The 13,239-nt window shown below is 32.8% G+C and overlaps 1 protein-coding gene across 1 annotated transcript; it reads left to right on the forward strand.

Annotated features, from left to right (window-relative positions):
- Positions 1–6,527: 6,527 nt before the first annotated feature.
- On the forward strand, positions 6,528–9,839 carry HELRODRAFT_79994 (hypothetical protein; the record flags this gene model as incomplete). Its single annotated transcript, XM_009019963.1, has 6 exons — positions 6,528–6,666; positions 7,659–7,748; positions 8,009–8,127; positions 8,978–9,092; positions 9,294–9,475; positions 9,612–9,839. 6 exons carry the CDS (start codon positions 6,528–6,530, stop codon positions 9,837–9,839), a joined length of 873 nt encoding a protein of 290 aa, XP_009018211.1.
- Between the last annotated feature and the right edge of the window lie 3,400 nt (positions 9,840–13,239).

Raw genomic sequence — 13,239 nt, forward strand, 5'->3', positions numbered from 1 at the left:
CATGTTCTAATTTGTCAATCTGCTTACCTGCCGACAGAATTTTTACTTGGCTATTTGTCTTCTTAACTATCACTCCATCTTTCTTTCTTTCTTCCCTTGTTTCTGCTTTTAGGTTTTTTTTTATCTTTTCACCCCACTACTTAACATTCAGCCAATCCATCCCTTTAACTCTACACCTCTTAAATTATTCAATTGTCTCTAATTGTTTGTTTGTTTGTTTGTTTGTGTTTGTTTGTTTGTTCATCTATCTGTCTGATTATCTATCTTAATTGAAGCTTGTTGGTCTTTCGAATTGGATATGTCTTTATGTTTAGTTTGTTTGTTTGTCTAATTATTTGCCTATTTGGTTGTTTATACATTTGATCACTTGTATTTCCCTTTGTTTAGCTTCGTGTATGTTCTTCTATCTCTCTGTCTACTTTGGTGTCTGTCTGACTGTCTACATATTTGTCTGTCTATCTGTCTGACTGTCTACATATTTGTCTGTCTGTCTGTCTGACTGTCTACTTATTTGTCTGCTTGTTCGTCTCAGTGCATCAATCAAGCTGATGCGTGACGAGAATGTGCTTGGCTTAAAATGTCGAAATGTTTGTTCGCTTGATGCAGACAGAACGGAAGTAGTATAATTAATAATTAATCAGCAGTTTGTAGGTGCGTGTGAGTGTGTGTAGGTACGTGTATGTGTGTCTCTGTGTGTGTGTCTCTGTGTGTGTGTATATCTGCGTTTGCACGTGAGCATGTAGTGTACACATCTGTTTGTTTAAATGTATACTGTATGTATAGAAAGATTGAGAGATAGAAAGAGGAAACGAAAAAGAAAAAAAAAAGAAAAAAGAGAGAAAGAATAATTGAACTTTATAACTGATACCGCCTGTTTATTCCCAAACGCGAACATCTGTCATGCTCCGACTTCATCATTATTTACTAACGAATTAATTGTATGTATGTTTTGTATCTTTTCGTGTTTGAGCGTTGGTTTGTAGGATTGCATGTTTGTATTGTTGGCGGTTTGTTTGTTTGTGTGCGTGTGTGTCTGTATGTGCGTGTGTCAACAAATGTTCATTTGTGTGTGTAATTGCATATGTACGTGTGTGTATATGATTTCTTTGTATGCCTGAATTTAACCTACGTTGGTATATGAATGTGTATATGTATATATGTGTTGAATTGAGGTTAATATTTGAATAAAATTTTTTAAATTGAAATATTTTTTATTAATTATAGAAAGAAACACAGAAAACAAAATTTTTATTTTGTGTGTTGTTCAGGTGAGATCCAGGAGAAATACATTACGGTGTTTGCAAGTCGTGCCTGTGTCTGAAATATCGAATCCACCATGCATTTCATTTCTGTTTCATGCTAACTTTATTTACGCTTCATTCATTCATGCATGCATTCATTCATTCGTTTGCTCATTCATTCATTCATTCATTCATCCATTCATTCATTCGTTTGTTCATTCGTTCGTTCATTCATTCATTCATTCTCAGTGGTGGATCTAGAGGTCATCAGGGATGGATGGCACTTCGTTGAGAGCAGTGCATTTATTAAAAGTCAGTAAAACTCAGTTTTTAGACAAAAATTTTTATCATTTTTGGTTTGTAGACTCTGATAATTATCATTATGGACTAAGCACTACAAGTCGATTATTTTTGTGAACGCGGTTTTGAGATAGTGAATTATGCCGGTAGTCTTTTACCAGATTCCTGAAGTATTCAATCTCATGAGCGTAAAAATGTACAATTTGGTGATGGAAATCCCGAAGTTTTGGTATACAATATCTAGATTCGACTGAACAGTTACTACATCGAGTTGTTGTTAACATTCCTTATTTGGGATTTTCACTAAGCGTCCCGACATCTTCAGAGTAAAAAGTTTTTAAAACGTTCTGATAGAAAATTAAAAAAAAAATCAGTGAAATTTCTTTCATGTACGTATAATCATCAAAAATAATTTTAGATAATTAAGTTCCTTAAAAATTTATCTAACATTTATAAAATTACATTGAAACATAGATTCTGCATGCTACTTGGCTGCTGAAACCTGCTGATGCATATGAATGATGCCGTGTGGATTCTAAGAGGGTCTTAGGAGAATCTGTCAAAGTGTGGCTATTTTAGTTGTGGCTATGAGAGAAAAAATCTATATAAACAGATAATAGAATTATGAATTAAAATGTTTAAGTTTGAATATTGGAATTTAAAATTATAGCAATCAAGTTAGTAAAGCTCAATTCCATTTCGTTACGTATGTACATACCTTTACATACATCTAAAATTTGCGTGTGTGGTGTGTGGGTGTGTATATGTGTGGTGTGTGTGAGAGTGTGAGTGTGTGTGTGTGTGGTGTGTGTGTCTGTGCAATAGATTATACCTTGTGTGGACAGTTATTATCAGAATTCACTTTTAAGCAAAGTTTCTACGTCAGCAGCATATGGCGAAATTTCTCTCAAGGCATCTAAATATAGAAGCAATGGCATATGTGCATGTAAGCAATCTAAACTCTATATATATATCTACACACCATATACATAAATATATATATATATACAGATAGATATATAGATATATATCTATACTATATACACATAGAAACATATCAATACTATAAATGTAAATGTATATACTAGATATACACATAGAAACATATCAATACTATAAATATAAATGTATATACAATATATTCATATGTGTTAGAAATTATATTAAAAAAACTTACTTGAACGTTTGACGAGTTAGGTAGAAAATGAAATGAGAGTTTATGATGCGTTAAATCTAGTTATTCTTCAATGAAAAGCATTGGTAAATATACATTTAGAGGTACCTCAAATTTTATATTAAGATGGACATTGGCCAGGCAAGAATCCGCCCACGCGTTTGTGTATTTATTTTTAGTTGTGGACACATGCACAGCTGCCAGATACAAATATATGTTTGCGTGTGTATGTGTGTGTATGTGTATGTATGTATGTATGTATGTATGTATGTATGTATGTATGTATGTATGCATGCATGTATGCATGTATGTATGTATGTATGTATGTATGTATCTATGTATGTATATGTCGGACAATCGAACAAGTATGTATATGTGTGTATGTGTGTGTGTATAGAATGTGTTTGCATATAAAAGTTTCGATCAATGTTTCGTTTCAAAGAAAGGTTCATTTTAGTTTACTGAAGACCAGCACTACACAAAATGTTCTAATAATAATAATGATACAATACCTATATTATTATACATCATCTACATGATACAATATCTATTAGTAGATACAATATCTACAATAGAATAAATGCACGTGCATGCATATATAATACACTCATACACTCCCACATACATATACAAAAAGTCATACAAACACAAAAATATACACATACAAAAATACCTAACGCATATACAATAACATACACATACATAAACATAGATTCAAACATTTTAATGTAGACAAACAGACTTAAACATATACATACACATAAATATACACACACACACACACACACACACAAACACACATACAAACACAAACATACATATATACAAATATTGGGCCATTTTCATAACATTACGTCTGCATAATTGTGTACGTGTCACACACGCACGTTTTAAATCGAACAGCTGTTCAGAAGAGCGAGGAGGTAGATAGATATATAGAAAACTAGATATACAAATAGATATTTAATACACACATGATACAAACAGATACAGATAACATAGATACACTTGATACATATCCTATATTGACTGTACTATAGAGATAAATAAGGTACACATACACACGTATGCAATATATACAAATATACATCTATATATATATATATATACATATGTATGTATATATGTTTTGTATGAATGTATGACATAGCAATACATACAATAGAGTGGCAAACAGATGTTTATTAAAGTCGTCTTCGTAGCGATCAAGGTCCAGGATTCATGATTTTTACATTAGTTAGTTAGTTAGTTAACACACGTCAACAGTTAAACAACAGCGCAACAGTACTGCGTTACAAGTACATACGTACGTACACAGTGCTTGCTACTACTACTACTACTACTACTACTACTACTACTACTACTACTACTACTGATGGTTAATAATTCATTTCTTCTTAAGCTATTAAATTAATTTTGTTCTTCGCCAGTTTGTTTAATTCAACTGATAACGTAATATTAAACTGACAGACGTTAATTAGTTCGGGCGATTATTTATATTTTCAATTATTCAAAAGCATGTAAGCCAGTGATTCTCAGTAATCAGTTGAAACTGTTGACAAATCTTACGACACACCATCTACTGTAGCAGAGTGCATTGTTTTGTAACATATTGCTTGGTGTCTCAGTAGCAGAACAACAGTCAACTCAAGATAACTCTTCGCGTTTGAATTTTTATTTTGTGACAGTTCACTGAAACACAACTACTTGAAAGAATTGAACAGCGAAAATGGCAGAAACATCATCAACTTTGACTGCAACTCTGCAAAAAACTTCAGCTAGTAACGCCTCGGAAACAACGGCCGCAACAATGTCAGCTTCACACACGGAACCAGCTGCTACGATTGCCAAACCCAACAGCCTGTCACTGGCCGAGATAAACATGCCACTATTCAAGTTCTCAAACTGTTTGGATGGTCAGGAGTGCAATGGGAATGCCTCGCATTCATCATTCTATCACAATGATGATCATGGCCTGAAAGAGAGATTCGAATCGATGAGCCTGAATGGAAATATGAAGGGTAAGTTTCATTCGCCAATTGCAGATGAGGGTAGAGACATACTGGCAGATACCAGGCACTTACTGTTCAACAGAGCGACACCGACCACTACACCTCTTAGCCCACTGTCACAGCATCAACCGCATCAATCTTTCCACATTCAGCAACAACCGACTCAGCCGAGGAACTATTTTTCATCAATATTGCAGAATGACCACATGAATGAGGGTCAACCACAGCAGCAGCAGCAGACACAGCAGCCACATCATCAGAAGCACTTGAATCAGTTTACAAATCTGCTACCCTCACCCCTTCAGCAGCAACAGTTTTTACCCTCACCTTATGACCTTTCACCTCAAGACCTTCCATTTTTTCTCAACCATCCCAACTTCAGATTCAATCCATCTACTCACATTAACAACAACAACAACAACATCAACAACAACAGCATCATCAACAACAACAACAACAACAACAACTTTCAGCAACACATAGCAACCAGTCCGAAATCTGAGGAGGTAAAATCCTTCTTGAAATCATTAAGAAAAAACAACAACTGCAACAACATAGGGACATTGCTCAACAACAACAAAAAACCTGACACAGATTTCAACAACATCTTCTACAACGACACGCCTCTTGAACTAAACAACAACAACACCTCCACGGCCAACAACAACATTTACGACAACTTTAAATTACCCAACTACATTGATGCATACGATATGGCCAGTATAGCTAGCAACAGCCAGCTATCAGAAGCTCTCATTTTAAGGCTGAAGCAACAAAATAGCTTAGCTAAACAGCAGCTGAATAATAACTTTTTCGATCTTCAGCTGGCTGGATCGAACTGCAGAGTCAGTTTTGAAGAGAAATTTTATAAAAAAAATTTCTTTAAAAAATTTTATGAAAAATTTGTATTTCTTTTATGAAAATGCTAAGAAACATTCAATTTTTTACGAGATTTTGAGAAAGAAGTATGTCTCTGTTAAGATATATAATGATATGTATCCACAGTCATAGATATATATCAGTGTTTTGTGTAAATTATGTTTTTTAGGAGCTGTTTAAATAGAAATAACTTGCTGTTCACATAAAAAATATCGTGCATCTAGTCATATTTTTAAACCCTTGGATGCAACAAAACCATTTATTTTCCATTTCGTTACCTTGAAAAATGAAATTGACTTCTTATAAACTATAATATTGTAGTGAAGTTAGTATCCAGAGTCATTACTTTAATATCATATGTCATATGATCATGGTATCATTCAGTCATTCTTCCACTCACTCACTCACTCACTCACTCACTCACTCACTCACTCACTCACTCACTCACTCACTCACTCACTCACTCACTCACTCACTCACTCATCTACTCATTCATTCGTTCGTTCATTCATTCGTTCGTTTAATTATTTCATTCTACTTATTTTATTTCAGGAGTTGTTGAATCGTCATTTCACCCTAAACAATGTGCCGTTAGTTGATCAAGAGAGATTGGCTAGGCTTTACTTGTGCGAACTTATTAAAGGTTAATTGATTAATTAATTAATTCATTCATTCATTCATTTGTTAACTCCTTCATTCATTCAGTCAGTCAGTCATTCAATCATTTGTTCGTTCATTCATTCATTCATTCATTCATTCATTCATTCATTCATTCATTCATTCATTCATTCATTCATTCATTCATTCATTCATTCATTTGTTTTTCCTAACATGAATTTTTTTAAACTCTGTATAAACGAGTGTGACATTTTCTTCTGCTAACTGTTCAATTTAATAAAAATGTCAGATAATCCGAACCCAATGGCCAGCCACCTGTTGAATAACTCCTTGCTCTCCGGGCTGACCAACTACCCCATTTCAGGGTTCGCCAACGGGGGGCATATTGAAAGTTTTTCAAGGAAAGTTTTTGTGGGTGGTCTACCGCCGGATAGCGATGAAAGTGAGTGGTGTGATGGAGAAATGAATGGACGAATGAATGAATGAATGAACGAACGAACGAACGAACAAACGAACCAACGAATGAATGAATGAACGAATGAATTATTTTCCTTATTTTTTTACAAAACTGACAAACATTCTGTTGGTTGAACCGACGGACTTTGACACAACTGGCAGAGATTCTACCACGACACTACTCCTATTGTTTGTTTAATTCAAGACTATCTATCACTTGAAATGCTTACGTAATTAAGATTTATTCCCATACCTTCCTTCTAACCTTTACCTTGAGTTATTATTTTATTTATTTTTATTTTTTTTTAAATATTTTTTTTCCTGTCCCAAAGTTTGAAGAATTTTTACGTAACTACCTTGCATATCATTAGCATTTTTAAAATGCATCTACATACAACGATCACTTAACTGCTTTTTATTATTAATATTATTATTATTATTAACTATGACTAACTACGATGATTATGATTTTATTTTAATTTTATTTTATTTTAATCATGACAATTTCTCTATTAATTAATTAATTAATTATTGACTTTACGCATTTGATGAAAAATAAAAGATCCGTTCCCAATATTAATATTATTATTATTGTTGTTGTTTCTATTATTATTCTTCTCATTATTATTATAAATATTTAACGCACGCACGTACACATTATTAAACATGTTTTTGCTTTCAAGCCGAGCGTTTTCGTGCCTTCGTATCGGTATGCTTGTTGTTAAGAAATCAATGGCTCCTTGAATATGCTGAATGGGGGGGAGGATTGATTAAATGTTCTAGTCTTCTCTGAAATGAGAAGGAATGAACGAACGAGTGAGGGAATGAAAGGAAGATTGAATGAATAAAAAATGAATGAATGAGTGAGTGGAAAATGAAGGAATGAATGAATGAATGTGTGAATGAATGAATGAGTGAATGAATTAATGAATTAATGAATGAACGAATGAACAACAAAACCAACCAACCCAACGACAGATGATATAACGGCATCGTTCAGACAATTCGGACCGTTAATCGTTGACTGGCCGCACAAAGCCGAAACAAAAACGAGTTTCCCGCCAAAAGGTATTCACAATTTTTCTCCCCTTCTCTCTCTCTTTCTTTCTCTCTCTTTCTTTCTCTCTCTTTCTTTCTCTCTCTTTCTTTCTCTCTCTTTCTTTATCTCTTTCCATGCAAAAGTTTTTTCATTTTTATTCCTTCAATTCTTTCTAACTCTCTTAGTTCTCATCCAATTATTTTGGCTCTTGCTGTGAAAAATAAAAATAACAAAAATAATAATAATAAAAACATAATTAAATTTATTATTATTATTATTAATTTTTTAGGGTACTGCTTCTTGCTATTCCAAGACGAGATGTCGGTGCAGAAGTTAATGGAGGCCTGCCAAGAGGACGACGGCAAGTTTTACTGGTGCATCCCTAGTACCTCCACTAAAGATAAACCCGTCAGAAGGGTCAGTTTCTGATTGGCTGACTGGTCGATTGGCTAGCTTAGTTGGTTGGCTGGTTGGTTAGCTAGATGGTTGGCTGGTTGATTAGCTAGCTGGTTGGCTGGTTGGCTAGCTTAGTTGGTTGGCTGGCTGGTTGGCTAGTCGGTTGATATGTGGGTCGAATTTATTTATTTTTTATAATTAAGTTATAAAAACGAATTGCGATTGAATGAATGAACAGCTGAATAAATGAGTGAATGAATGAGAAAATAAAAGAATGAATTAAGGATAGAGTTAATGGATGAATGAATGAATGAATGGAGGAATGAATGAATGGAGGAATGAATGAATGGAGGAAAGAATGAATGAATGAATGAACGAATGAATGAACGAACGAACGAACAAACGAACAAACGAACGAACGAACGAATGAATGAATGAACGAATGAATGAATGAACGAATGAATGAATAAACAAACGTGCTACATCTGTTCATATATCGATTAGCTCTTGATAATATTTTTCAATAAACTAGCATCATCATTATCACTACTGACTATTTCATTTTATATTATATCGATATTTTCGCTAAATTTATTGCTACCATCATCATTCATTACAAAAATAATAATTATGGTTATAATTATAGTTACAATAATAATTATAACAAAAATTTATATTATTATGAGTTTAAGCTCAATAATTGTTATATATTGTGATTTTGTTTTTAACTGCTATTTATCATAAGTGCTATTACCATCTTCAGTATCATCCCCACCATCATCATTATTATTAATATTTCTACAATTATCATCATAATTATTATAATTATAGTCATAATATTTATAATTATATTATATTGTAGGTGCAGATCAGACCGTGGTCACTGATAGATTCTGACTTCTTGATGGACGCCTCACAGCCACTGGATCTCAGAAAAACTGTCTTTGTAGGTGGCGTTCCTAGACCATTAAAAGCTGGTTGGTTGGTTGGCTGGTTGGTTGGTTGGTTGGTTGGTTGGTTGATTGGTTGGTTGGTTGGTTGGTTGGTTGGATGGTTGGTTGGCTGGCTGGCTGGCTGGTTGGTTTGTTGGTTGGCTAGTTTGTTGATTAGTTTGATGGTTGATGGTTGATAGATTGATTGAATTAAGATTAAAAGTAATTTTTAATAATCTCTCCCAGCTGAACTCGCCATAGCAATGGACCAACTTTACGGAAACGTCTGTTACGCTGGCATCGACACCGACCCAGAACTGAAATATCCGAAGGGGGCCGGGAGGGTTTCCTTCAGCACCCAGCAAAGTTACATTTCTGCCATCAGTGCACGTTTTGTACAACTGCAATTCGGGGATATTGATAAGAGGGTGAGATTAGCTGTTTCGCAAGTTTTTAAAAGTTAATCACTATATTTCAAATCTTTCATATCAATCGACTACACCTATAAGAACTAACAAATGGACATAATCTCGACAAAAAATTATTTCCCTCATACACGCGAAGGTCGAGGTCAAACCCTACGTACTGGACGACCAGCTCTGCGACGAATGTCAAGGTCAAAAAAGCGCCGGTAAGTCCGCCCCATACTATTGCGCTAACGTGGCCTGTCTACAGTACTACTGCGAAAATTGCTGGGTCCAAATTCACTCGAGGCCCGGCAGGGAATTCCACAAGCCCCTCGTCAAAGAAGGAGCCGACAGACCCAAAAGCATACCTCCGTTTAAATGGTGAATATATTTTTTTTGGGGGGGGGGGGAAAGCTAGCCCGCCCAAGTGTATCCCTAGTTTTAATTACTGAATGATATGTAGAGAAACATTTTGAAACGGTGGGAGAAAAACACGAAATAACATGTATAAATAGTGAATGAGTTTCAACTTGAAAGTTTTTTTGAAGGGTGTGGATTGGCCCTGATGCGCCCCTTTGTTTGAATTGCGTGGGGTTAAGGGTGATATTTATTTTTTTAATGGATTTTATAGAAGTTCCATTCGTTCGTTCGTGTGTGTTTTGTCATACAACTTCTAAAAATCGTTTCAACCTCTCCTTAATTATGTGTCCCATTGTAGTTATCGTGATTTTCATCACCATCGTCGTCATCATCGTCATCGTCATCATCATCGTCATCATATTGTGTAGGGAGGTCATCATCATCATCATCCTCATGTCTCATACGATCACATTTAAACATATGCATGTTATTTAATCATTATTTTACATTTCATTTTTATTTTTCTATAATTTTTTAAGAAATTAATCTTATTTCAATTTTGTTTTGATTGAAATTGAAATACAAAAGATCTTGATATATATATATATATATATATATATATATATATATATCCTTGCTTGAAACGCTCAATTTATACGTATTTGTATCGGTTAAACTTCGATTAATCCATATTTTCATGATAAAGTTTGGTAATTACGTAGTTGTATGCTGATGTTCGTTAAAACCGTATTTTTTAAATTATAGTTTAGACAAATTAATTATAAATTAAATACAAATCCTATTAACTAGATTATATATTACATAGATTATACATATGTGTGTATGATGGTTTATTAATAGCTGGTTTTTAGTTATTCAATGTATATGAGATATCATTAAGTTTTTATCTTTATAATTTTATAATAACAGTTATGAGCGTTCGTTCGTTCGCTCGTTCGTTCGCTCGTTCATTCGTTTGTGTTTGTTTTCTTATTTAAATTTAGGTAAATCGTTCCCACATTTCAAATGTATTAAAAATGTTTATTTGTTTGTTAAAAAATGTTTTGATTTCCAGTTAATTTTTTCACCTTATTTATGCACCAAACTGACTGACCAGTAACCATCAACTATTTTTCTTCATCAAGTTTATTCAGCTTATGAATGTAACAATGCCATTTTAAATTTGCGAATGAAAGAGAGAAAGAGATAGATGAAGAGATAGAGAAAGACAGAGAGATTTTTCATATTATAAACTGCAAAGTTTTTCTAATTATAAGTTTATTTAACTTCAATTTTTATATTTATATTTCATGCTGCTCTTCATGTTGTTACTAGTTAGAAATGTAGTTAGTTGGGTAGGTAGGTAGGTAGGTAGGATGGTTTGGCGTGTGATGTTTGTCGCTATTTCGCCAAACCTCTGTGTGTGTGTTTGTTTGATTGTTTGTGCGTGCGTGTGTGTGTGTGTGCGTGTGTGTGTGTGCAGCAGTTGTTTAAGAATAATTATAATATAAATAAATAAATATTTATATATATATAAAATATGCTTGTCAGTCGTCAATATGATTTCATTTATTTTTACTGAATTTTTACTGATTTTGTATGTCACTAAAAAAAATTTGTACCAGATATTTATTTTATTATAAATATATATTAATATATACATATATATATAAATATATTATCATAATTTGTTATTATTATCATAATTATTATCGTGGTTATTATCGCATATCAATTTCACGAACGAGAGTTGTAATGGTTGGATTGATGATAGGGGAGTCTGATCATTTCATACTCAAATATAAATTTGTAAACTTTTATACGTAGGATTCATTGGCATCAAATATTTCATACAAATTTAAATTTTTTTTTTTTTGGTTTTATCGAATTTATTTGGAAATATTTTTCTAAAATAACTATTTAGATAGGTTGTCATTGTTGTAATTTGGGTTTATAATAATATATAAAGGAGGTGGAGGAGGTCAAAGAGAGAGAGAGAGAGAGAGAGAGAGAGAGAGAGAGAGAGAGAGAGAGAGAGAGAGAGAGGAGAGAGAGAAAGAGAGAGAGAAAGAGAGAGAGAGAGAGATGAAATGTGTGTGTTTTTAATGTAGACTTATATTTCTATCTAGTTTACGTTATCATCTGAAAGTTGAATTCGTTTATATAATTTCATCATTGTGATTTCCTTTATAGATTCATAAATTATATTAACATGATTGTAAATAGAGAATATATATCGATTATGTATGTTTATGTTGATTATGTTTAATTTTTTTTTACTTTTGCACCATCTTATATATATATATATATATATATATATATATATATATATCTTCTCTAGTTTTTATTCGTTTTACTTCTTCTTCTTCTTCCTCTTCTCTCTCTTTCTCACACTCTTTCTTTCTCTCTCACTCTCTCTTATTCTTTCTCTTTCTTTCTTTTCCTATCTCTATCTCTCTTTCATCTTCTCTATCATATACATATATACGCAAGCTTCCCCCATACTTTATTTCATTTTTTGTCATTTCTAGCTTGGTATTAAGATTAAGCCACTTTTAAATTGCATTTTCAATATGTGCGTGTTAGTGTGTGTGCGTGTGTGTTTGTACGTGTGCGTGTGTGTTTGTACGTGTGCGTGTATTTGTGCATGTGTACATAGGTATGTAACTAAGTATTTACCCTATCTTTGTACTGGTTTCAATCTGTTTTTGATTACTTACTGTGTTATGAATTTAATGTTATATAATGGAATATATTTACACCACACATACAAACACATACAAATATATATATATATATATTTCATTGCGTGTGCTCATTTTTAAATATATATATATATATATATATATATATATATATATATATATATATAATTTGCCAATCATGATATATGTATGTGATTTATTATCTACTCTTAGTGAGATACACTGACAGACAGACAGAAACACACATACACACACACACACAAGTATATATATATTCATATATAGTACTTTCAATATATACTAAACACAGTGCAATTGTAAAGTAAACTCTTTATATTTTGTTATTTATATAACATTTATATATATATATATATATATAATTTTCTATTAACATTATTACGGTAAAGGACGAAATGTGGTTGTAACGGTTTATGGTACTTATTTTTTTTTCTAATATCTTGTCCATCTTCATAATCAGTAGTAGTATCATTATCAAGATCGCTATCGTCATCTACATCATCATCATCATCAATGTTACTACTCTTGCTATAATCGTCATCGTCATCATCATGGATTTCATCATTAACTTAATTGATTTTTACACATGAATTTATATCATACATTTGTTTTTAGCCGTATAATTGACGTAGAAAAACATAACGAAACATTACGAGACGAGACAGAACATAAAGTATCGGTTGGACGTACCGATTTTTCGCG

The sequence above is a fragment of the Helobdella robusta genome (genome assembly GCF_000326865.2).
Source record: "Helobdella robusta unplaced genomic scaffold HELROscaffold_26, whole genome shotgun sequence".
NCBI lineage: Eukaryota > Metazoa > Annelida > Clitellata > Rhynchobdellida > Glossiphoniidae > Helobdella > Helobdella robusta.